This window comes from Camelus bactrianus, chromosome 7 (assembly GCF_048773025.1).
Source record: "Camelus bactrianus isolate YW-2024 breed Bactrian camel chromosome 7, ASM4877302v1, whole genome shotgun sequence".
In the NCBI taxonomy this organism is placed as follows: domain Eukaryota; kingdom Metazoa; phylum Chordata; class Mammalia; order Artiodactyla; family Camelidae; genus Camelus; species Camelus bactrianus.
Window position 1 is genome coordinate 74,557,456 of NC_133545.1, and position 27,183 is coordinate 74,584,638.

The following is a 27,183-nucleotide window of genomic DNA, read 5'->3' on the forward strand; positions in this document are numbered from 1 at the left end:
ATATACCCTTCCTGATTAGTCTTTCCTTGATGAAAGTAGAGAATAATTGAATGATGTGAAATTTTTGATAAATTTGAATATTCTGTCAACTCTTGGTGATGTGTTCTCCTGTCCCTTCTCTTTCAAAGAAGTGCTAGCTTGTCAACAGTCCATAGATCAGAAAACAAGCATCAGGTTTCCTGGAGGTGATGGGAGTCCCAACAGGTAACCAGAGCATGGCCACAGGGAATCTGGCACTGCAGTGCTCGGAGTCTAAGGAGGCAGGATTTGGGGGTTCTATTGTAAAGAAGTCCAAACGCAAGACTGGAATTTAGGGGCCAAGCTCCAATGCCCAAGGAGGAGGAACAGAAAGAGAAGGCAGAGTCTAACTCAAGCTACTGAGCAAATTGCTACAAGAGTGACCCCAAAATACTGGCCAAAGCAAAGGACCAATTATTCAACCAGCCTCTCCCAGGAGGGAGAGGTTAGGCACCAGCTTGGAGACTTGAAAGCAGTCCCCTTGTCAGCCACAGTGGTGGGGTGTTAGTAACAGCAGCACTGCATTTGGGGAATGCTAGAGCAAGTCATAGCCTAGAGGAGCATAACTGTCTTCAATGTAATACAGATAACACAAGCATTACCTCGGCAGGAGTCTCATCGTCCTGTTAGTGATAGTTGTGTTAGATAGATTGAGATACAGGACTCCAGAACAGCTCTCAGAGATGTATCTCATTGATTCATCCTGCATAAAAACAGAGAGAAGAATCTTATCAAAGTCTAACAGGCTTTGCTATTTCACCCTTATCTCCTTATCATCTCTCTCCCTGCTCCATAGAAGTATATGCAAGACTTGGTCTCTTCATATTTTTATTCTTAGTTATAAATCAAATTAAATAGAAGGTGATGACTCTGCTTAAAGCTCCATTACTCCCCCCCACACACCCCTTTTCCCTTTCTTTGGAAATAAAGTCCCATTCCATCACCGTGACACTTCATGAAAATCTGAACCCTTACAAGTTCAACTCTGTAACAGGAAATTTGAGCTCTTGTCAAAGTGCCAAACATTCCTGACCCTTTAGATGCATGAAAGTGATTAAAAATGGGTCCATTTTTAAGCTTACTAAAATCATTCTGAAAGTCAGGAGTAGTAAATGCTTTCAACTGGACCTCATTAAAAAGGGAGTCCGTGTTTACACATACATATTTATATAGAGATTTATGTGTGTATGTAATTAAGTTTCTGTGGTTCTGTTACTGAATATATTAAAACAGCTGAACAGATTTTCAGCAAATTTATGGTAAGTTTGAGATGGCTTGAAGTAAAATACAGGCTACATACATGTTGGATGTGAAATTCAGTGTTGGGGGTACTGTGGGGGAGAATCTCAAAGACTCAGGCAGCACTCTCCCACAGAGCTGAAACCCACAAGAGAAGTGTGACTGCCACATGAGAAAAACAAAAAAGCAGAGTGATTTCAAGCATAAGCCCTAAATTAACATTTACAAGACAGATGAGTTGCAAGCTTTGATTGCAATGGAGCTGCTGCTTTTATGGGTAACTAGTTATAAAATGCTCTAGAATGAGTAGCAGCAGGTTTGTGTTTGTTTAATGGTAGTTGCTGAGTCTTCCCAGGAACAATGAAGAGGTCTGCTACTTTTAAATATTTGCAGCACATTGTCCTGGAAGAATAGGCCATTGCAGGAAGAGGTAAATTGTCACTTGGCTAGGAGATGTGGTTTGGGGAAGAATTCTGCATGGTCAGTATGGCTGCCCCCAACACCACGAAGAATGGCAAAGGTTTACTATTAGCAGGACCATCAGTCTTTACCATTCTGTCCCTAGCTACTTCCTGGAATCATGAATATTAAAATGACAAAATCCTGCAGGTCAGAGCATCTTGAGCATGGAATAAGAATTGGTTGATTTACAGGGGCTGCAAACCACACCTTAAAGAGAACACAAGTTTATTGGTTTTTGTTTTTTGTTTTTTTCTTTATTTTAAGTTGTAAAACTATAGTTCTGCTGTGGGAAAGGCTCTATGGCCAATGACACATGAGGACAAGTGCAGGGCTTTCAATAAACACCACACTCTTGCCATTGCATTCAAGATGCCGGCAATTTATCTAAATACTCCACCACCAAAATGTAAGATTTGGATATACATGGATAGATAAAAAAGTATACAGTACAGTTTTTTCCCAGCAGGAATTTAGAGAACAAACATAATGTGTGGCATTATCATTTAATACAAAGAATGTATCTTCAAAAACATTCATGGTGCCAATCAACTATCAAAGTGATTGTGTGTCTGTTGGAAGACTAGCGAAAATGCAAATTGAGATGGGGCAAGGAGAGGATAGGAAGCTGGTTTGTACACCCTTAGAGAGGTAGCCACTCAGATGCAAATGTGGGGGCCAGCAAGAAGAAACTGGAGTAGGCTTTATGTAACATAGAATAATCTGATTTTCCCTTTGAGATGAGGAGACAAACAATTCTCTGCATTTTCCTGTCTGGAGAAAATTCAAACGAATTTTGTTCTCAAGGTTTAAAAGAACTCCAGTTTCAATCCTCAAATTTTTGAGCACACAAATACAAAAATTGTTTGAGTCTACATCTCAGGATGGTTCATGAATTTGTCCACAATGCTCTCAAATCTTTCTGAATGGAATATATTCACAAGGCAAGCTTCTTAGAAATCAAAGCTTTCTGAATCAGTGTTACTCAACTCCTTAAGTGCAAGTCTGTCTCCCAGTCTATGTCTCAAAGGGAAAAACAGTAGTAAAATGTAGCTGGATAAAATTATCAGCCCTGTATGTTATGAGACTCCAAAACTGGAATAGACTTTGATGTTCATAAATTCGTCACAGATGGCATTGTTTTGACTTTCATATTAGAAAGCCAAATTTAAAGAATATGATCTTTTAGTCAAGTGAGAACTGAAGCTCCCTGAGGGCAAGAATTGAAACTTAATTCATCTAAAATTCCCTATAGCACATATATTTTGTAACATATAGATTCCTTGTATCTTTATATATAAAAATAAGTACATCTTTAACATTATAGATACTAAAAATATCCACAGAAAGAGATAGAGTAGAAATTTGAAAGAAAAAACTGTAACAATGAGGCTGGGTAGGTAGCAAGGAGGAGCCAATTCCTCAAGTCTTTTCACCTGTGCCAAGGGGCATGGACCTTGTGGACCTTAAAGAGAAGCATGGCACAACCAGACTCTTCATTCTGTTCCCTCCTATCTCCAAGCCAAGAGCACAGCCTGAGCAAAGGCAGAACACCTAGGGGAGCTTAGTACATGCAGCAAAGAAAGCATAGCAGCCTGTGGCTGCTGAAACTTAATGTGCATGCAGGAACTAGAACAAAACACTGCTGGAAAGGGAGGCAGAGGTAAGACCACTGAGGGTCTCCAAGGTGCAGTAATTTTAAAGAGCTGTGACTTTATCCAATAGTGTAGATGACAGGTATGAGTATAAATGATGGAAGATGGGAATGAAATGGTCAGATCTGCCTTTTAGAAAGAATATTCTGTGCTCATAGGGTGGAAGACGGATTGGAAGTAGAGGCAAGCCTGGTGACAGGGACCATAAAGGAGCTGGCTAGGATTGCATGTTCATTTCCATCCACCACAGTTGATACCCATGAAGACTGCTAAAGTGAGTCTGTTGTCTCTGCTGGGGCCCACTTTTTTCCATCTCATACACGCATGGCCTTAAATATCAATATAGTTCATTTTTGTGTAATTGTTGAATAGTTTCCACTTTCCAGAGAATTTAACCTTGGGCATATGTAGAGGATTAATAATAGCGTTGGGTAACATTTCTTGCCAATGTTTAACGTAGTTTGCTTTTTTTCATCTTTAATCCTAAATGAGCACACAGGCATGTATTTTGGCAGAACCTCTGTGTATTAGCACTCCAGTGGAGCTAGTCTGAATCTATACAAACAATAGTAAAATAAGCTTCTTATACTCACCGTGAGTGTTGGACAATCAGAGACATTCAGCTCTTGCAAGTTTCTACAGAGGCCTAAATCAAACAAGTCACACATTACTAAACAACATATTACAAATGTTTAAACTTAAAAGTTTTTCCATCCTACATTCAATGCAGTGTATTCATTAGAAAACAAACAAAAACCTTGGCAAGTAACTTGTTCTAAGTTTATGGTTTCCTTTCCCAGAAAAGCAATTTCTTTTGGCTTTAAAATTAAAATATATACACATGTTTATTATTGTCTGAGGATTAAGAAGGAAGGGGAAAAGAGAAAAATACTACTTCGGGGAAAACTGTATATACGTAGAGCTTTTAGCTTTGAAGCACTTGAAGAAATCAGTCTGCTTTTTTGTGGCATGACTTTGTTAATATTTTTGGTTTTTGGTTCCTTTTAGCATTTTATTATGAAATTTTTCAAACATACAAAAAGTTGAGAGAATTGCAGAATTGTACAATGAATATACCCATCACCCAGATTCTATAATTTATATTTTACTATATTTGCTTTATCACACATACACCTGTACATCCACCTCTCTGTCCCTCAATCCAGCTTAGTTCTTACACATTTTAAAGTTGTATATTTCACACCCACAAATACTTAAGCATGAATATCAGAAATAATTCAGCATGCATAATAATTAACAAAATATTTACGTTTTAGGTTAGACTTACATATAAATTACAATGAATTGCAGAATGAGACGTGGAGGGTCAGAAAGGCCAAGTGCCTGATTAGTTCTGGGACCGGAGACAACTGCACAGCTTAGTCTGGCAGGGAAGAAAAGACAAGACATGCATGCAAAGAGCTAGACAGCAAAGTGTTACACAGTCAGCTCTCTGGGTCTAGACCAAGAGTAGATAAAACTTCAAAACTGAGACAAGAGAGGAGCAGTGAGGGGAGTGGGCACAAAACAGGGAGTGGGAGGAATGCTTGGGGCAAAGAAGGGAGAAGGCATTCTAGACAGAGGAGACTGGTACAAGCAGGAAAACTCCAGCAGTGGGGTGAGCCTGGCATTCACACTACTCCAATGAACAGAAGACATATCTAAGATAAACAACAGGTTTATACTGCATAGCACAGGGACCATAGTGAAGAAGAATATGAGAACAAATGTATGTATGTTCCTATGTGACTGAAGTATTGTACTGTATACCAGAAATTGACACAACATTGTAAACTGACTGTACTTCAATAAAAATATTTTTTAAGTTTTAAAAAATGTAAAAAAAGACAACATCTGCTCCTCATAACCACATAGCCCCACAATGATAACAACAGAAATGTTATTAATCATACATCCATTTTGAACATTTCTTCCTCTGCCAAGAATGGACTATGTCCTAAGTAATAAATGCAAACCAAAACCAATCGCAGAATTTTAAAAATGAAAACAGTTCTTAAAAATGTGCAGATTTTGGAAGTCATCCGTAATACCTAAGGGAAAAATAGATTCAAAAAATATATAACTAAATCGATGAGATTAATATTTTATAAAATAGTTACTTGAGAGTAATTCATGCAGTCAGCAAATATTTTTCAAGACCCTACCATGTGCTAGAAGTTCTAAGGTGCTGGAAATACAGCAGTGGACAAACTAGAGAAAAATCCCTACCCTTACAAAGTTTATATCCTTGTTGGGTTAGAACAACAGTAAAAAGGAGCAAAAAATCTATTTTGACAGATGATGATAAGTGCTCTGGAGAGAAATACAAGAAATGGAGTAGAGAGCGGCCAGTGAGTGGGAAGGGTGCTACTTTAATGGAGCAGTCAGAGGAGGTTTTGCTGAGGTGACCTTTGAGCTAAGATGTGCAGGAGATGACAAGGACAGCTGCAATGTACCCTGAGCATGTCTGGAGCCCACATTCCACATGACTGGTGATTGCGGGACAGAAAAGGAAAGAAAAAAATAAGCTCAGGACGCGAGCCATAGGAGTCCTGCTCTTGTTTGCACATCTCAAAACTGTGAGGAGAATCCCCTTTAATTTCTTGAATCTGGTGTGGTGATAAACTACAGGTTTCGGTTTTCATAGTGCTAAGTCCTAACACTGTGGGTACCTCCCCCGGGCCAGGCACTGTGAGGTGTCTGATGCACAAGAGCCTGTTTCATCCTCCCAACAATACTAGAGGTGTCCTCTGTCCCACTTCACAGACACTGAAGATGAGGTTAAATAATTAGTCTAAGGTCACACAATTAAGCAAGTAGAAAAGCCTTGCTTCAGACTCAGAGCCCAAACATTTAGCCACTAAACCAGGCAAGTAGGAGGGTGTAGAGCCTTTTATACCACACTTCTGTATGTGCCTTTGTTAACTGGAATGCCTTTGCTAAAAAATAAAAATAAATAACTTTAAAACTTGCTATTTTTTCATCAATTGCAGTGCTCACAGTGGTCTCTAACTAAATATTTTGTTCCCTCCTGCAATCTAGGGACTCCACTGGACCTCAGCTGTGTCTCATTGTTCCTGAACTGCATTAGCTAAGATTACCTAAACTTGGATCTCAAAGGAATACTTTCATTGTTCCCTCAGTCACACCAAGTGATTGGGGCCAGCTGGATGTCAGGATGCGCGTGGTTACCATAGTAATCCTGCTCTTCTTCTGTAAAGCCGCTGAGCTCGGCAAGGCAAGCCCTGGGGGCACAAGAAACCGAGTGAATCATGGCCGGGCTGGTGGGAGCCGAAAAACCTCCAACCCAGTCAAACGCTATGCACCAGGCCTCCCCTGCGAAGTGTACATGTATCTTCACGAGAAATACTTAGATTGTCAAGAAAGAAAATTAGTTTTTGTGCTGCCTGGCTGGCCTCAGGATTTGCTGCACATGCTATTAGCAAGAAACAAAATCCGCATATTGAAGAACAACATGTTTTCCAAGTTTAAAAAGCTGAAAAGCTTGGATCTGCAACAGAATGAGATCTCCAAGATTGAGAGTGAGGCTTTCTTCGGTTTAAATAAACTTACCACTCTCTTACTGCAGCACAACCAGATCAAAGTCTTGACAGAGGAAGTGTTCATTTATACACCTCTCCTGAGCTACCTGCGTCTTTATGACAATCCCTGGCACTGTACTTGTGAGATGGAAACGCTTATTTCAATGTTGCAGATTCCAAAGAACCGGAATTTGGGGAACTACGCCAAGTGTGAAAGCCCACACGAACTGAAAAATCAAAAACTGAGGCAGATAAAATCTGAACAGTTATGTAATGAAGAGGAAAAGGAACAATTGGGTCCAAGACCCCAAGTGTCAGGGAAACCCCCAATCATCAGGCCCGAGGCGGACTCTTCTCTTTGCCACAATTACGTGTTCCCCATACAAACCCTGGACTGCAAAAGGAAAGGTCTGTATGTTTCTTACTTTTTCGTTTTCATGGACCATGAATAATGCTCTTTGAATTTAGAAATCCTTATGAATCCCTGCACCCCCACCACGACTTAGAATTTCTGGTGTCATTTCCACCAGAAATATTTCCCCAGTGATGACTGAATTTACTCCAAGCTCAAGATGGCTGGTGATTTGGGGAACACTGGAGGAGGGTAGGAGGTGGGCTCAGAGGGACAGCTATTTGGCTTCTACTCTTATTGGCTCATCATAAGCTGTGGCTGTAAGAAATTTCTTTAATCTTAAATTCAATGTAATTTAATTTGCGTTGGAAAACTGTTGGGTATGAAAACAAGTGCAGGTGCTGCCTATATAACCTGACTTATATCAGTTAAAGTCAAAACATGGTGCGCATCTGTGGGGAAATGATAACCTCAAGGAAAACCACGAGCAGAGCGGGACAGGTGAGCACTGAGGGGGCGGCCACGCGGGGTGTAGTGATGGCGTATCTGTAGTTCTCACGATTTAGTCTCAAAATCTTTGCTAACACTTGCTAACATCCTGTATCTTAATTATTCCCAAATTATCCAATATAAAACATAAAAGTATTTTTAAAAACCTCCAAATTGAAAGTGTTTAATCCAAGAACTATGAGACTAAGAAAACTTCTCGAGAATATTATCTACTTCCTAAAAATTATCACTGGCTTTTTACATCTCACACAATCTTGGGCTAACACTGTGCAGAACCTGTGCACACAGGATAAATTCATGAAATAAGACAAGAGATGGGAGATTTTAGTATTGCTCTTGACATGTTAGTGAAGACGTTCTCAAAGTGTGGTGGGGGAACCACTTAATCTACCTTGGATAGCAAACCATGTGACAGTGTTTCCTTTCTGGCGTGGGTTAATTAATTATTTGTAGTAATAAATTAAATTCAGGTGTCATTGAATTAGGGTCATATAGAGTGTGGTATCATTCCTCCCACTTACTTTGGGAGATTTGGTTTTGTTTTGTTTCTTTAAGAACAGAAAGGGAAGGTTAGGATAAGCATAGAGATTCTGGCTTCTCCAGGAAGCCGTAGGCAGGAGTGCACTGACGCTGAAGAGGCAGCAGTACGTTTGTTCAGTTATCAGCGAAGACTGGCCCCTCTCTGACTGTGGAAGGTGGCACCTGGTTAGAGCACACCATGGCCTTATGACGTGGAAAGGTTTGCTTGCTATGACACCCTGTGAATTAGGCACCACTGATGCCATACTAGAGCAATTACAGCATTGTAACTGGGGAGATGCCGTTATGGGATCTGAATTTGAAAGAAAGTGCTCATTAATTGAGAACCTACTATGCTCCAGATATTCCACACACATGCGGTCCACAACAGCCAGGAAGGTAGTAGCTTCCCCATCTACAGTTGAGGAAAAGGAGGCTAAGAGAGGTTCAGTCACCTGGTCGGGGTCTCACAGGCAAGCAGCAGAGCTAAGATTCGAAACTTGGTTTACCTGAGCCTGCTGTTGTCCAGAATTAATCTCACCATGCTCCAGAAGCAGCTGCCTTAACAATGCAAGCATCAAAGAACTCCCAGTAAGTCAGTATATGAAGTTTCTCTGCAGTCAGACCGGGTGGAATTTCCCCAACACTGTTGTGGTGAGGACTTAGTGCTTCATGCTGAAGAGTGCATTTTACTAGGATTTCCTTTGTGACGCTTAAAGACTTGAATTATATATTTTTAAAACTGATACAAAGCTGCTACTCCTGACTCGGGTTTGGAAAACTACTTGCTGTTGCTGGGGTTCTATGCCCAAGCTAAAGTTAATTTGCACATGCTGCATCACGTGATAAAGCAGGTAGCGTTAAGCTCATTAATTATCTGAGAAAAATGCCGTCAGCACAAAATTGAAGACTTCTCCAGCTAGACTACACTCTAACTTAAGAAAAGATAACATGTTAGGAGATAGCTTTCTTTTTTTTACTGCTTTTCTACTCTTGGGCCATTCCCCCTCCAGTGAGCTTATTTCTGCCTTTGTCTTTTTTCCATGATGTTTTTTGTCTCTTTTTCTCTTGGCAAAAATCAGCTTATGAAAATACAAATGTGTTTTTACTGCTTTCCTGCCTCAAGTTATCGTCTAAACACAACCTTCCAGCAGTCCCCCATAAATTCATTCCCCTGCTTTAAAAATACACATACTATTTACTGGAAAACAATATAAAGTTTTGTGACATACACAGTACATATAATATAGGGTCATACACTAACGGACAACTCAAGTTCTTCCACATGTTAGTGATGACATAAATCAGAGCCCATGCTTTTTTAGGTTACAAAATGGAGGGTAATTTTGTCTTTTAATAGCATTGATATAAATCGCTTTCACTGTGGTTGATATAAATCTACTGATTCAGTTAATTGTTTTTCATTTCCTGGTATTTTGTTAATTCCTATCAATTTAAGGGCAAAGGTCTTGTCTATTAAATTCCCTTTGGTACTGCCTGGCCCAGGGCCATGTTCTTCAGATTGATGATAATAATTGAGCTGCTTTCTTTGCTGTAATGAAGTAATAATTTAAACAACCTTTAAAAATACATAGAACTTAAAAATTATGGCTAGAATTCAAGTATGATAATCTGAATTTAATCCATTGCAGTTTTCCTTATCCCAGTCTATAAATAATAAATGTCGAATACTAAGAATAAATGTTCAGCAGTGTTAATCTCTGGCTCCCTGCTAGAGTGTAGTAATACTTTTTATTGTGTTCCACATGTTGGACACTGTGTAGGATCTAAAGAAACCTAAAACATGCCATTGAGAGTGGGACTGGCAGTGATATTAATGCGTAAGAGCTCCCTCTTATTCTAAGACATAGCAGTTTCACGCATCATCATTTACTCCTCACAGCTTTAAAAGAAATACTGTTATTACCCTCATTTTATAAATGAGGAAACTGAGGAGTAGAGAAGTTAAGTTGCCCTTTTAAGGTCACACAGGCAGTCCCCACGCACTTCCCAAGCCACTGGCTACCATGCTATGTCCTCTTATCCTTCAAGATTCTAGATATGTCTATTAACCAAGAAGAATTTATAAAAGCCTTTTGGGTGCTTCCTCCCAGTATTGAACCCCCCTCTTAGTCTCTGTACAACACAACACAACACAACACAACATGTACATGATCACAAACACATGGTCACAAAGGGACCACAAAGGGAACCCAAATACAGATCCCTCTAACTCAAGCATTCTGTCTTTTCCAGTTGACAGGATGAGCCAGAGGGTGTGCGCTGGGTACCTAATACGAGCCAATTTGACCACATAGACCTCAAAGATCACTATTTTTGCCTTAAACATATGACAGCAAGAAAAAGAAATAATAGCTATATTCACTAGGAGGCAGGCACTTTGCCAGCAAAAGTTAGTCTTTCAAAGGGAATAAATGTGAGATTAGTTGAAAGGCATGTTTATGCCATATTGAGGTGAATGGATTTGCCAAAAATACATGAATGTAAGAGTTTTAAAATTGGTGTTTAGTGTCACATTTACCAGAATAGTTTACCATTTTTAAGGGTTAATTTTACTTCTAATTTAGGGCTGGAGAAAATTATGCCCATAAATCACTCCCAGCTGTCACTGAAGTTAATTTCACTGTAGATTTGAACAATAATTAAGAATCTTTTATTTTTGCAATAAACAGGACCATTTATGTCTCTTTACCAACCATTACCAAGCCTTCTGAGTAGTTCTGAAATTGCTGGTAATTAAGGAAATGGGAAATTACATGGAAAATGGGAAATTACATGGAAAAAAATTTCTCAATTTTCTCCTCAAAAATCAGCAAGGTTTGGTTGGGGGAGGGATGGGGTTTGTCAGGGATGATAATCAAGTAAATATGGCTATTTGTTGAGGGTTTACCAAAAAATTCTGGGTTGCAGCAAATAACCACGTGATACCATGTCTAGAAACGGGGACATCGACCAGATTTGACTTCTGACCTGGGGAAATTTGTGTTTGTATAATCTTTATCAAAGACAAACATACTTCACGTGAATATTTGCAGTTCTCATTCAAGTTTAAAAACTAAAGAACTGCTTTTACCCCTCAATACAACAAAAAGATTTTTCCATGTTTTTCTAAGCCTACTAGTAAAGGCTTTGGTTTGCATTTCCTGGTATTACTTGTGGATCTTATTTGTACCCAAGGGTGCTGGCAACAATGCCAAAGTCAGTTTTGCAATTCATATTCCTCTTCCAGCATTCGTGGGTCTGCCACCTTGCCTAAGCTGAGTTTCAGGGTGTTCTCATAAACCTTTTTTTCTGCCCATTTATTTGTGGTTAACCCACTTTAGCTTGTCCTACAGTGGTTGCTTGTCATTCACCCTCATATCCAACCCAGTAGATAGGGTTCAGCAAGCAAGTACTGATAAATACACTGCTTTCCAAAACCAAGGAGATACTAACTCTGGTGCCAAGGAAGACCTACAGCCCTTAATGACTTTGTAGGGCCTTGGTGAAGACTGGGGCTTTTTTATTTCATAGTGAGATGGGAAACAACTGGAAGATTCTGCCATCTGGAGGTTGGGACGCCATCCAGTAAAATGACTGGATCTGACATATGTTTTAACACAATCACATGGGCTTAGGACACTACTGGGATAATCCAGATAAGAGGTGATGGTGGCTTGGACCAATGTGCTAACAGTGGAGGAAGAGAGGAGAGGAGGGATCCTGGGTATTTTGAAATAAAACTCTATTCCTCTTAGGAAAAAAAAAAAAAAACCTAAGAAGATGCCACAGCCATTCTCAATAATTACTCCAAATCGAAACGTCAAGAACTTATTTCTCCTGGCTGTCCTCAGTTGTCTCTGTGGCTTTCAGTTTTCCCTCAGATCTCCATCTCCTTGTTTACATGTAGTGTCCAAGAGAGGATACAGCTCTCCAGTCATGGTCTTGCTAATCTTAAAGGGAGGAGTGCCTCTCTGTTGCAGTATTATATAATAAGTTCAAGTCTTAAAATCTTTTGCCTTTCAATATGTTGGCAGATACAACTCTAGATCAAACTTAAAAATGTCTTAACAGAGGGCAGAGCAAAATCAACCCACATTTTCAAAGCACTTTTATTACAAGAGGGCTCAATATTCCTGAATCGTTAAGCTCAACACTTAATGAGCTCATTATTTACCACGTGTTAGCTATCTATTTCTGCTTGTCAAACTACCCCAAAACTTAGTGGCTTAAACAACACACTTTATTATCTCTCAGTTTCTGTGGATCAGGAAGCCAGACATGGTGTAGCTGGATCCTCTGCTTCATTATCTCTCATGAGGCTGCAGTTAGGTATTGACCAGGGCTCAGGGCTATGGTCTCATCTGAAGGCTCACCTGGAAAAGGATCCTTTTCCAAGCTCATGTGGCTGTTGGGAAGATTCAGTTCCTCAAGGGCTGTTCGACTGAGGGCCTGAGTTCCTTGCTGGTTGTTGGCCAGATGCCACCCTTAATTACTTGCCATCTGAGCCTCTCCAGCATGGCAGCTTGCCTTATCAAAGCCAGCAAAAGAGAATCTCGTAGCCAGATAAAAGTCAGAATTTCTTATAACCCAATTATGGAAGTGACATTCCACCATATGTGCTGCATTCTATTAAAGCAAGTCACTCGGTTCAGCCCATACTCAAGGAGAAGAGTTTACCCAAGGGCATGAATGTCAGTAGAGGGGATCATTGGGTGCCGTTTTAGAAGCTGGCTGCCACATGCCACTTATTTTATTTATGATATGTTGAGCACTGGTCTCAACCTCCCTCGTGAAACTTCCACAGCAAGGAGGGTGCAAAAATGAAAAAAAAATCAGTAAAATGTATACTATGCCTGACATTGATAAATACCATTGGAAAAAAACAGGGAGTGGTATTATTATTATTGTTATTGTTACCTACTTGAAAACAGGGAGATGTCATTTTAAATACAGAGCCAAAAAGGTCTCACAGCCATCCTAATACACCGACTCCACCCCAGTTGCTCCCCAACCCCCACTATACCCTTCATGCCAAGCTTGAGGATCCTAGGCAGGTGAAACAGCACAAACGAAGCAGAAAGGTACCGTGAAAAAGCAGGAGAGCATAGTGGTCAGAAGCATAGATTTGGGGGCTAGCATGTCTGTGTTTAAGTCCTAGGAGTGGGACTGTGGGCAAGTTGTGCCTCAGCTTCGTCATCTGTGAAATGAGGATAATGTACTTAGCTCATAGGGTTCTTGTCACTTAATACTTGTTAGAGCACCTAGAAAAAGTTCCTGTACGTATTTACTAAGAATCCAAGATCCCATCAAGAATAAAAAGCAGATTCAACAGTAATAAGGATACCAGAGACGGAGTAACCAATACCATCCCATTAACCATGGATTCTGAGCTGTTAAAAATAGGGGGGAAATAAGATTGAGTCTTTATTAAAGTAAACATACTATGAGTTAAGAAATCGTATGTACCACAGGGATTTTTTTTTAATATTTGGAAAAAATGATCAGTAATTCAATTATTCTATACCAAAAGGGGAGTTACAGATACATGGATACCACTTTTTATAAACTTACTTTACTATACCTATTTCAAAGAGTTTCTTTTTATTCAAAAAGTCTTTGGGTCATGCTGTTTCTCAGGTGTGAATTAATCTGGACATTTTATTTGTTGCTTCTAGTTTTCTTTTGTCAGAATAGATTTGTCTCTCTCTGCAGGCTTCACTTGCCCTACTTAAAATTGAATAAAACCTCTTCAGAATACTTTGCTAAAGATTAAGTGAAAGGGCAAATATATGCTAAAATATAAAATAAAAACACTTTATAGCTTTTAAAAGCATGATTTAAAAACAAACATATATAGTAAAAGATAAATTAGGTGAACTTTGATTTTCTATTAACCTGTGAAAAATAACCTGGACTCCTCTTCCAGAGGTTTTTTTAAAAAAATTTTTTATAGAAGTATAATTGATTTACACTGTTATGTTAGTTTCTGGTGTACAGCAAAGTGATTCAGTTACATATATTCTTTTTCATATTCTTTTCCATTATGGTTTATTATAGGATATTGAATATAGGTCCCATGATACACAGTAGGACCTTTTTGTTTATCTATTTTATATATATAGTAGTTTGTATCTGCTAATACCAAAGTCCTAATTTATCCCTCCTCTCCCCCTTTCCCCTTTGGTAACCACAGTTTGTTTTCTGTGTCTGTGAGTCTGTTTCTGTTTTGTAAGTAAGTTCATTTGTATCATATTTTAGATTCCACATATAAGTGATATCATATGGTAAAGTCTTTCTCACTTCACTCAGTATGATAATCTCTGGGTCCATTCATGTTGCTGCAGATGGCATTATTTCACTCCTTTTTATGGCTGAGTAGTAGCCCATTGGACATATATATCACAGCTTCTTTATCCATTCATCTGTTGATGGACATTAAGGTTGCTTCCATGCCTTGGCTATTATATATAGTGCTGCTGTGAACATTGGGGTGCTTGTATCTTTTCAAATTAGAGTTTTCTTCAGATAGTGCCCAGGAGTGGGATTGCTGGATCACATGGCAACTCTGTTTTTACTTTTTTAAGGAAACTACATACTGTTTTCCATAGTGACTGCACCAATTTACATTCCCACCAGCAGTATAGGAGGGTTCCCTTTTCTCCACACACTCTCCAGTATCTATTTGTAGACTTTTTAGTGATGGCCATTCTGACTGGTGTGAGGTGATACCACATTGTAGTTTTGATTTACATTTCTCTGATAATTAGCGATTTTGAGCATCTTTTCATGTGCCTATTGGCCATCTGTATGTCTCTTTTGGAGAAATGTCTATTTAGATCTTCTATCCATTTTTTGATTAGGTTGTTTGTTTTTTTGTTATTGAGCCATATGAGCTGTTTGTATATTTGGGAAATTAAGCCGTTGTTGGGCTCATTGTTTGCATATGTTTTCTCCCAGTCCATAGGTTGTCTTTTCATTTTGTTTATGGTTTCCTTTGCTGTGCAAAAGCTTATAAGTTTGATTAGGACCTATTTGTATATTTTTGCTTTTATTTCTATAACCTTGGGAGACTGACCTAAGAAAATATTATTATGATTTATGTCAGAGAATGTTTTACCTATGTTCTCTTCTAGGAATTTTATGGTGTCACATCTTATATTTAAGTCTTTAAGCCATCTCTGAGTTTATTTTTCTTTATGGTGTGAGGGAGTATCCTAACTTCATTGATTTACATGTGGCTGTCCAACTTTCCCAACACCACTTGCTGAAGAGACTGTCTTTTCTCCATTGTATATTCCTGCCTCCTTTGTCAAAGATTAATTGACCATAGGTGAGTGGGTTTATTTCTGGACTAACTATGTTGTTTCATTGATTCATATGTTTATTTTTGTTCCAGAACCATGCTGTTTTGATTATTGTAGCTTTATAGTATTGTCTGAAGTATGGAAGGGTTACGCCTCCAGGTTTGTTCTTTTTTCCTAAGTATTGCTTTGGCAATTCTGGGTCTCTTATGGGTCCATATAAATTTTAGGATTATTTGTTCTAGTTTTGTAAAAAAAAAAAAAAAAAAAAGTAATGGTTATTTTGTTAGGGATAGCATTAAATCTGTAGATTGCTTTGAGCAGTATGGCCATTTTAACACTATTAATTCTTCCAATCTAAGGACATGGAATATCTTTCCATTTATTTGAATCATCTTCAATTTCTTTTATCAATGTCTTATAGTTCTCAGCATATAAGTTTTTCACCTTCTTAGTCAGGTTTATTCGTAAGTAATTTTATTGCAATTTTAAACAGGATTTTTTTTTTTACTTCCCCTTTATGATAATTCATTGTTAGTGTAAAGAAATGCAACAGATTTCTGTATGTTAATCTTGTATCTTGCTACCTTGCTGAATTTGTTTATCAGCTCTAGTAGGTTTTTTGTTTTTGTTTTTATTGAAGTCAGTTTACAATATTGTGTCAATTTCTGGTGTACAGCAAAATGTTTCAGTCATCCATATACATAGCTCTAGTAGTTTTGGTGTGGAGTCTTTAGGGTTTTCTATATATAGTATCATGTCATCTGCATGTAATGATAATTTTAGCTCTTCCCTGCCAATTTGGACATCATTTATTTCTTTTTCAAGTCTGATTGCTGTGGCTAGGACTTCCAAAACTATGTTGAATAGAAGTGGTGAGAGTGAGCATCCTTGTCTTGTTCCAGGTTTTAGCAGGAAAGCTTTCAGCTTTTCACTGTTGAAGATTATGTTGGCTGTGGGTTTGTCATAAATAGCTTTTATTATGTTGAGATATGTTCCCTCTATACCCACTTGTTAAGAGTTTTTATCATGAATTGATGTTGAATTTTATCAAATGCTTTTTCTGCATCTATTGAGATGATCATGTGAGTTTTGTCTTGCCTTTTGTTGATGTGGTGTATCACACTGATTTTCATATGTTGAAACATCCTTGTGACTCTGGAATAAATACAGCTTGCTTGTGGTGTATGATCTTTTTTATGTGTTGTTGGATTTGATTTATTAGTATTTTGTTGAGAATTTTTGCACCTTTGTTCAAAAAAGATATTGGCCTGTAATTTTCTTTTTTGGTAGTGTCCTTGTCTGGTTTTGGTAGCTGGGTGATGGTGGCTTCATAGAATGACTTTGGGAGTGTTCCCTCCCCAGAGGCTTTTCTTATAGGAGGAGGAGGAGCAGGAGGAGGAGCAGCAGGAGCAGCAGCAGCATTTTTGTTATTGTTGTTCCTGAGGAGTCCAGTTACTGAAGTACCTTGGGCAGAGTCAGGGAGTAGCGGATTATAAACCAAATCACAAGGATTCAGGGAATAATTGGGTGATGAGAAAGCAGATGCTGGGGGTGCAGGGGAGGGGGGAGGCAAGTCAGTACTTTTCTTTCTTGAATTTTAGCATCCAAAGGGAGGAGAAGTAAGATAACAGATTGAGGATCATCAAGGTCAAGGGCTTTTTTTGTTTCTTTAGGATGGAGAGACCCGAGCTTATTTGTTGATAGAAGGAGCAACAAAGAGGCAGTAATGAATAATGAAAACTCTTAAGAGTGGGAAGGGAATGCAAGATGAAAGTGGTTTGATTTGTTAGTTACATTTTGTTTCAGCTTTCTGCTTTTAAAGGCTTCCCAGATGATTCTAGTGGGCAGCCAGGCTTGAGCCCCACAACCTCACCTGATGACGAGCCAGCTGAGCTACACTGACTGCTGTCTTCCTCTTGATTTCTTGCCACCTCTGGGAAGTTTCTCAGAACAGCTCAGCAAGGAGCCGTGTCTACTCTTCTAAGTGTGCTGCATTTGGTTTGCTGGGCTTTGGTGGAATACAGTATATTCTAAGGCTTATTCATAGCAGTGTTCTTTGTTTTTCGATATCCTTTTCCCCTTCAGGAGCTGACTCTTCAGTCACTCAGGGATAAGAGTGATAGAGAAAATGGGGGCGAGAGGAGAGCTTGATAACCTGAATAGTATTATTTTTTTCCAGAGTTGAAGAAAGTTCCAAACAACATCCCTCCAGATATTGTTAAACTTGACTTGTCACACAATAAAATCAACCAGCTTCGACCCAAGGAGTTTGAAGATGTTCATGAGCTAAAGAAATTAAACCTCAGCAGCAATGGCATTCAATTCATAGATCCTGGTAAGTTCCCCCAGAATAGCCCTTTAAACAGGTGACAGGTGTTCTCTGTTTTTTCCCTATGGCAACATTTATAGTAAATACAATTTAGTTTTTAAAAAACTAATAAAAACTTTGAATTTAAATTAAACAGGATGCTTAAGTTAGAACATGCTTGGAACTCAGAAAAATATTTGCCAAACTGTTGCTTTATGAAGTAAGTAATAGTTTATATTACTAAGCAACAGTTTTAGTTAGTCCGAATAAAAGTAGTGTTTTGTAGAGTATATTTTAAAAATAGGAGTATATTGCTACTGGTCAATCATATGCCAAGCATATAGTGACTTTTATAGGGAAATTCAGATTTAGCATTTTCTTTGCTATTCATTAAGTCTCAACTTGTTTAAAGTAAGACTTTAACAGCCTGTTTAAAGTAAATTCAAAATAATCCGCTAAGCAGATTAAATTAAGCTCATAAATTAAGATGAAGTATGATCATAAACTAAGATAAGATGTGCTCAAACCAGAGCCAGATAGATTTTATCTAATCCTAGATCAAGATCAATTTTCTTTTCCATCCTTCAAATCTCTTCTCCGTTTGCTAAGCAAAGCCTCTGACAGAAATGAGCTTGGTAAGTTAAGAGAGCACACTGAATTTAGAAAGAACTGAGAATTACTGCAATGATGATTAGATTTGTGACATACATAATATTTGTGCCTTCACAGTGCTACTTTAATTTGAAAAACCCTGTCTTTAAAAATGTGTCCACTATATATAAAAATAGATTTTTTTAAAGTTTCTTGTGTGTAGCACAGGGGACTATGTTCAAAATCTTGTAATAACCTTTAAGAGAAAAAAATGTGAAAGCGAATATATATATGTATATGCATGACTGGGACATTGTGCTGTACACCAGAAATTGACACATTGACTGTACTTCAATTAAAAAAAAACAACTAAAAAAAAAAGTGTATCTCATGGTTACCAGGGGTTAAAGGGATAGGAAGGGATACATTGAGAGTTAAAAATTTGTACCCCTAGGGGAGTGACAGAAATGTTAGCTATCTTGATTGTAGTGGTTTCATGGGTGTATATACATCTATCAAAATTCATCAAATTGTACGTCTGAAATATGTGTAGTTTACTGTATAGAAATTATACCACAATAAAGTTGTTTTAAAAAGTGCATCAATACTGTTAGTAATTCAGTGTTAATATAAACATTTTATTTCTCAATTAACAGAACATTAGGATTTTAAAATTGTAGAAGTGAAAACAGAATAAGTGTTCTAGAGCTACAAAGGCATATTTTAGTACTAGTAACATATTTTAAAATATTAAGGAAGCATTTTTTTTTAATTTTCAAAGGAACAGCAATATGCTACATTCATACCTTAGTCTGTACAGATAGTATAAACTTGGGAGTATCTTTAAATTGTAAAGTCAAAAACAATTTTCATTTCACAATGAGTAAGAATACTATAGAGACACCCTTCTCCCAAATGGAGCGACCATTATACTGGTGTGCAGGTTGGTCACTGGTAGCCAGTCTTCACAAAACCAGGCCACAGGATTAAGAATCTGGAGGTGGATACCCTTTCTTGCTCTATGATAGCCAAAGAACTGCAAGGCAGCATGCCTGTCTGAGGTCCCTGGGCAGATGTCTAATTTCCTTCTGACTTTAGCTCATCAACCATCAAAAGTATGGATGTGAACAAGTTTTAGAGTTATCTCTAAAAGAGACTAAAATGTCAGTTACTATCTGGCCTAGTTAAATTTATCAAAGTAGTGAATAATGGTGCAACAATGTTTTAGTTATAATAGAACTACAGTACGTAAAGAAAACTAGAGAAAAATGAGACAAGATAATTCAGAGACATAAATAATAATACAGGGTTTTTGTTTGTTTGTTTGTTTACTTCTAGTGATGTTTTTCCTCCACCAGTTATGAAATGCCCATGATGGCGAGGATTCCTTTGTCATCCTTGGACTCTCCTGAAGGCTTTTAACCTTGTTTGTCCATTTTCTTTTCCATGCCAAACTCTGTTATCTGCAGTAGTAGTCTTTTTAAATTTTTTTTAAATTGGAAGTACAGTTGATTTACAATATTGTGTTAATTTTAGGTGTACAGCAAAGTGATTCAGTTACACATTTTTTCCATTACAGTTTATTACAAAATATCGGATATAGTTCCCTGTGCTATATAGTAAATCCTTGTTGATCTGTTTTCTGTATAGAGTGCATATCTGTTAATCCCGTACTCCTAATTTATCCCTCCTCCTCTTTCCCCTTTGGTAGCCATAACTTTGTTTTCTATGTCTGTGTGTCTGTTTCTGTTTTGTAAGTAAGTTCATTTGTATTATATTTTAGATTTCATATATAAGTAGTATCATAATATTTGTCTTTGTCTGAGTCACTTCACTTAGTATAATAATCTCTAGGTCCATCCATGTTGCTGCAAATGGCAATATTTTTTCTTTTTATGACTGAGTAATTTTCCTGGGTGTGTGTACACACACACCCCCTCCACATGTTCTTTATCCATTCATCTGTTGATGGATGCAGGTTGCTCCCGTATCTTGGCTGTTGTAAATAGTGCCTGAAGTAGTATTTTTTTTTCCCCTTTGTTAATTCAGTTTTAGGAAAGTATTTTCTAACAAATATGTATTGAGTACCTACCAAATGCCAACCGCTTTCCTTAGTATGTCTTCTGGAACAAAAAAAAAAATCTCAGCACTTTTAAGTAGTCATTTAAGTTTCATCATTTAAGTCAAAATGACCTTTAAATGTTTTAAAATAAAAGACCTTCTGTATTTTAAGGTCTTTTTTGATGAAACACTGTCAAAGCGGACTTATTTTAATGACATGCTGGTAAGTAGGTATACAAATGCCATGAGATTCATCAGTATTTAAAAGGCAGTATGAATAACAGTCTCATAAAATGCCCAGCATTATTGCAGAAAGGAGAAAGAAAACATCCATTTTAGGGGATTTACCTCCTTTAAGAAACAAATGAAAACTAGCTTTCTGAAGTGCTTGAATATATATGGTTTAAGTAACAACTATAGCACTTTCAAAATAAAGTCTAGGAATGTTTACAAATGCTGTCAATATGAAGAGCTGGTTTGTTTTATGAAAACTAGATTGTGAGATCACCGACTCACACAATGTTAGCAAATAACAAAAAATGCAGTGTCCTCAGAACTGTCATTACGAGGGCTGATCTTTTGCTCCTCCCCAAGCGCCTGCTCCCTGCTCCCTCTCTGCACCCAAGTCATTGCTTTGCACCAAAATAGAAAGAATTCTTTTTAGGGGGAGTTACGGGTTTTGTCTAAAACAAATGATATGAAAATGGTTAATGGCATTAGGTTGAGAACATATTTTCCAAATTCAAAATAAGGACATTTCATGCCCCAACAAGAGTATTTTAAAACAGAAGTGAGAAAATGTTTGAAATTAGGATTGACATATAAATACTAGGACATCCAGTCAGTTCACATCAACTGAAATAAGAATAATTTAGGTTTAGATTTCTTTACTCTCAGAGGAAAGATAAATAAAAGCTTTTTGTTGTGTTATACGTTTGATATTTGTTTTAATTATTCACCCTCCAGCATAATTAAATACATATGGATCCAAAGCTGATAGCTACCAAAGCTTGCCAAAATACAACCAGATGTTTTCAAAATGCAGATAAAATTTTTTTGGTTTTGGACAAGAATTTAATTCCCTCCCCCTAAGCTAGGAACCGACTATTTTCTAGGCATTTTCAGTTTACTGATAACCCAGAGAGAGCTGTCAAATCACCACCAAAAACATTCCTCAATTTTATATGCACTTATGTCTAGCATTTGAAATATTTTCCTAGTTCATGCCTTTTTTGTGGCATCTTTCCAGTGAGCATAAAAAATGCACATAAGCCCAAAATACATTTTTTAGAAAGCTAACTTAAAATTGATTTTTCAAATAAAAAATTGCATGCTAGTCAATTTAATCAAGGGGAATGCTTTGTTTGAGTAAAACCATGTTTCAGAATTTTGCATTTAGATGTGTATACTGTTAGGGAAATAGAATTAAGACCAAAATCTTCACCCAACACAGAAATCCTCTCCACAAAAGCAGTAGAGAAAGAAAACTTTTTATTATCGAAGAAGCGTTAAACCAGAATGTGATATACGTAACAGCCAGTCTGCTAAAAGTTTGCAAAGATAAAAAGAAATCTCACCCTTTTATATAGCCAAACAGTTAAAACCCAATACATACATGTTTTCAGGATAAATGATAACTAGCCCTTAAGTAAGAAGACTTGGCAGCACGGCTCCCAGGTCCTTAAGAAACATTCCTCATAAAGCTGAAAAGGGCCTCTTTAGTCTTCTAAAAGATACGTATACATTTCAAAGAGAGGAGAAAATACTTACCATTACAAGGCTTCTAAAGTAAGAGCTGTGAGAAAAAGGAGGGGAGGGAAATCTTTTCCTTTATTTTCAACAAAGAGAACTGTCTCGTATTTTTTATTTGTATTTGTCCTTCTAATATACCATATAGTTGCGTTTAACCCAATTACTCTTTGGTTTAATAAGTATTTTCTGTTTCTAGCTGCTTTTCTAGGACTCACACATTTGGAAGAGTTAGATTTATCAAACAACAGTCTGCAAAACTTTGACTATGGAGTGTTAGAAGATTTGTATTTTTTGAAACTCTTGTGGCTCAGAGACAACCCCTGGAGGTGTAACTACAACATCCACTACCTCTACTACTGGTTGAAGCACCACTACAATGTGCACCACAGCGGCCTGGAGTGCAGAATGCCCGAAGAGTACAAAGGGTGGTCTGTGGGAAAGTACGTTCGGAGTTACTATGAAGAATGCCCCAAAGACAAACTACCAGCGTACCCTGAAACATTTGACCAGGATACGGAGGATGATGAGTGGGAAAAAGTACATAGGGATCACACAGCAAAGAAGCAAAGTGTAAGAATCACTATTGTGGGATAACTTAGAAGTTGTTCTGGTTGCAGCTAGTTTTCTATTTGCTATACTTGTGTCGGAAAACTGCATGTTTACATTTTAATTAACTGTGTCACCTATTTATGCAGGGTTAGCCAGCTAAAGGAAGGTTTCCTTAATTATTATTATTATTATGACAATAATAGTAATCAAGGGGATACTCTCATTCTGCTTGCCTGCCTCTTTGCAGAACTGCCTTTAATGATGATTCCACACTAGGAACCTGCAGGAGTTAAGTCCTAATGATGGCGTTAGAATTTTGTAATGTCCTGTATCAATGTTTTTACTGCTTTTTGAAAATAATAAAACTTGGCTCATTTTTACATGCCCTTCAAGAGCTGCTTGTATATATATCTAAAGATGATCAAAATGAAGAGATACAAATGCTTACTGATAATAAAATGTCGTTCTCTCCCCTCTGGCCCTACCCCCACTTTTTTTTTTCTTCAGTAAGTCAGCTTATGCATAAATCTCCATTTCCGATTCCTGTGCACTCCAAAATGAGGTCCTGGTAAACCCAAATTCTCGACTACTTTTCACTGATATTTGCAAAAAACTGCCAAGCTAGACCTGAAGGAGAATGGTCACAAGCAATCAGTCAAGAATCTGAAAATTATATTAGAGACTGGTCAGAAGATGAGACTCTGAGAAGCAGTTGTAGATGGTGTGAATCATGAGCCCTGAACAGGTATAAACACTAGTAAATGTGGAAATAGCACTGGTTTTTGAACAGAGTTCAGACTAGGAAACCACCCATCAGTAGGAAGGGTCTGAGCCCTTCCTGCTAAAGCTAATATATCAAAGAGCATAAAACAAAGGATGCAATTAGGATTCAGCATTAGGATTTGGGATGAAGTAGAAACAAAAAGAGAAAGTGGTATCAGAAGCAACGGAGGAAGGAAGTGGTGCCCAAGAGAAGCCCCATGATTTGGGTTGCAGGTTAAAATTAGCTCACCTAGAGAAACAGATCACCAGAAAGAGAGGAAGTACCTGGAGACTGACCCCATCAGTTTGTATTTTGATAATGCTGTAATATTAGAAAAATAAAATATAAAATATATAAAATTAGAAATACCACTTTTTCCTTTTTATGCAGATTTCCTATTCACAGTGAGTTGAATATATTTACATTTCTTATATCAAGGTACTTGTGCAAATTTTAGCAACTGGTCTTATTTGATACATCCAAAAACTCCCAAAGCATAGAAGATGGTAAATAATAAATAGTACTGAGCATTTCTTAAGCACCTAATAGTTGCCAGACACTGTGCTAAGAGCTTCTTATAGTCTATTTCTAATTTTCACAAGATCTTTCTGAGGTAGGTAATATTTTCTGCCTTCCCTACATGAAGAATCAAAGGCTGAGAGTATAGGTAACTTAGACAAAGCCACAGATCTGGCAGGTGACAAAGGCAGGATTCAGGTGCAACTAAGTCCTTTCTGCTGTGCAGGGTTACAGAGCACACTAACAGTTATCTTTGGCTATAGCTGCTTCACATCAGAACTTCCAGAACCAGACACTAAAAGAAAAGTAGGTACTTTTTCTCCTGAATCACCTATGAGAGCAGGAGATAGTCTTTGGATCAAGTCAGCTAAACTTGTATTAATATGTATAGGAAACCAAGAAAGCGGGAGGCTGGAAGAATTGCCAGAGCAGGTGGTTCAGGGAATGACTCTGGATTATAAGGTTCTAACTGCTCTGCCCATTTTAACCAGTGGTTTGGGTCAGGGTGGAGACTTAGAGAGACTAGCTGTCAATGCAGATTCTCATATTATTCACCAGGAGGTACTAAAGGCAGCCGTTAAATTTGAAGGGTTATTGGAGAGAGATAATAAATTCACTCATTGTTCATTAGCATGCAGGGTGGAATATTAAAGACACAAGACCTGAAACGTCCAAGATTTTATGGTGGGGAGAGCCTAGGTGGGACCTCAGTAGGCAATGGAGGCACACAGTGAGGACATGAAGGTTCTGAAGAGAAATGAGGGTGTTAAATCTGATTCAGAGAAAGGGCCCAAGTTACTCTATAGTTTAAGTTTTGGAGGCTAGTTGGGAATTTTATTGGTTGATTTTTATATTCAGGATCATCCCCAGGGATCTATTTGGAAATAAACCTCGGGAACACATCGCAATAGAAATTGATCCAGACCATCCAAAAGTAAGTCATTTAGAGTTACTATTATCTCCCAGGGCCAAAATTGAAAAACATTTTTGAAAACTTAAAATCTGCTCTTTTTCTGTATCAGAGTTGGTACTTTTTCTGGGAAGCATAGTTGATCAATGATGAAATGAACAATCAGATACTTTCTCTCCTGCCAGTTTCTTACTTGATTGTTTAATAACTTGCCTTTGGACTGTCCTTCTATTCAGTAGATGATGAAATTTAGGAGATTAAAACAATAAGTGTATTTTTTGGTAGCCAAAAATATTACAGTCCTGAGATCTACATTTTTGAACAAAAATGTTTAAATAACACTTCATTTTGTAGCCAAATACCCAAGTGTTGGGGTTTTTTTCCAATTAGTTCTAAGATTCTCTGGTTTTTCTAAAGTAAATAAGGTTTACTACAAGCTGAGGTCTCCTGAGTCCTTAGCCTGAGGCAGCTCTGACCTAATTGTTGATTATTTGGAAAAGATATTTAATATTAAACAGTTGAGATCTTTCATTTACTAACCATCCTTCCTCTGGAGCTTACATCCTGGATCAATTAATGTCTGTTTCTGAGAAATCTGAATAAGTCTCCTGCTCTGGCAAATAGAAGCTATTCAGTAATGAGAATCTACTTGCCTAAATTCTGTGAAATGTCGGGGCTTCTTTCTAAAGGAGGTAGCGTTGGTGAGTGGACAGGGAGATGTAATATGTATGAATCAACAGTGTAACAAATCTGTATCAATGAAAGAATGAGTATTAATACCATGAATGTGGTGAGCAAACTGGCAAATTACTTCATATGTTCTACTAAAAAAAATTTCAGTATTGTGTCCTATGAACTTCAGAAACATGTTAAACATGTAATTTTAGGAGCAGCTACAAATGAAGCCTTTTTGAACTGCTCTTGTCTTGCCAATCTTTGAGTGAGTAGACAAAAACTGCAATCAAGTGGGGTGTCTCATCCCTAACGTAGCTGTTTTACTCAGGCCCAACAACACAACTACTGAACTTAACAATTGCTGTGTGTACCCTTGCCAAAAGTTTGCTTAAGTGTTTCATCATATACTCTACACCCTTAACTGTCACAATATTATAACAAGCATTTCCCAGCCTTGCCCTCATCTGCCTTTTAAACATTTTAAGATATTTTAAAGTTAATGTTCTTCTAAAGTTTTTGTAGACAAGGACTACAAGTACAACTCTTGTGGCTACTCAGCCAAGCAGTCTGAAAGATCAGCCAATATTTATCTTCAATCTAACAGAAAGTCGGAAAGTCAAACTTCTTAGCAGAAATGTGTATAACTTTAGACACATCAATAAATCAGTGGATCTTAGCTGAGGGAGAGAGGGAACAGAGATAGAAATGCTGAAACATCTCTGAGATTTGTTTTTTTACCTTTGATACATTCAAGGTTGCTGAAATGAACAGTGACTTTATTAAATAACCTATAGCAACTGGGCACCCCCTAGGGCCTGCCAGCCAGCAACCCTGGGAGCTAGCTCCACCCATCAGTGGGTGGACACCAGCCCCAGGACCCCACTGTTCACACAGCCAGCCAGTCCAGGACCCAGCCCCACCTGCCAGTGAACCAGCACCAGATGTGGGACCTCCCAGCCCTCACAGCCAGCTACATTGGGACCTAGTGGGCTGGGAGCCACTGAACTAGGAAGGGCCTGGCAACCAACCAGACTAGGGGCCACCCACACCTACCAGACTGCCCACTGTAGTCAGCCCTGCCACAACAGCCCAAGTAGAGGGCAGCCCTAGAGCATTTAGCTCTGCTGCCCAGGGTGTGTTGCTGGGCCCCTTAGGACAACTCTTACATAAGGCCACTTCTCCAAGACTGGGAAATGTAAACAACCTACCAAACACAAAGAAATAAAACAGAGAATTGGGCAAAATGAGATGACAGAGGAATATATTCCAAATAAAGAATAAGACAAAACTCCAGAAGAACGAAGCAAAATGGAGATATACAATCTACCCAATAAAGAATTCAAGTTAATGATTATAAAGGTGCTCAGTGAGGAAGAATGGATGAACACAATAAGAAGTTTAACAGAGTTAGAAAAATAAAGAACCAAACAGAGCTGAGAAATACAATAAGTGAA

The 27,183-nt window shown here is 38.0% G+C and overlaps 2 protein-coding genes across 2 annotated transcripts in view; one reads left to right on the forward strand and one right to left on the reverse strand.

Annotated features, from left to right (window-relative positions):
• Nucleotides 1-27,183, reverse strand: part of FBXL13 (F-box and leucine rich repeat protein 13) — a 168,100-nt gene that overhangs the window by 81,279 nt on the left and 59,638 nt on the right. The window contains exons 10-11 of the mRNA XM_010946662.3: nt 3,965-4,017; nt 621-721 (exon numbers count right to left, since the gene is read on the reverse strand). Coding sequence (XP_010944964.1) covers nt 621-721; nt 3,965-4,017 — 154 coding nt within the window. The remainder of the gene's footprint in view (nt 1-620; nt 722-3,964; nt 4,018-27,183) is intronic.
• LRRC17 (leucine rich repeat containing 17) lies at nt 6,550-23,242 on the forward strand. Its single transcript, XM_010946660.3, has 3 exons — nt 6,550-7,321; nt 17,781-17,936; nt 22,510-23,242. Exons 1-3 carry the CDS (start codon nt 6,550-6,552, stop codon nt 22,905-22,907), a joined length of 1,326 nt encoding a protein of 441 aa, XP_010944962.1. The 3' UTR covers nt 22,908-23,242.

Bases quoted from the DNA above. Each gene is read 5' to 3' on its own strand.
- LRRC17 (XM_010946660.3), top strand. From the start codon at position 6,550: ATGCGCGTGGTTACCATAGTAATCCTGCTCTTCTTCTGTAAAGCCGCT. The intron at 7,322-17,780 runs GTCTGTATGTTT...ATTTTTTTCCAG, and splicing joins CCTGGACTGCAAAAGGAAAG to AGTTGAAGAAAGTTCCAAAC. The intron at 17,937-22,509 runs GTAAGTTCCCCC...TTCTGTTTCTAG, and splicing joins CATTCAATTCATAGATCCTG to CTGCTTTTCTAGGACTCACA.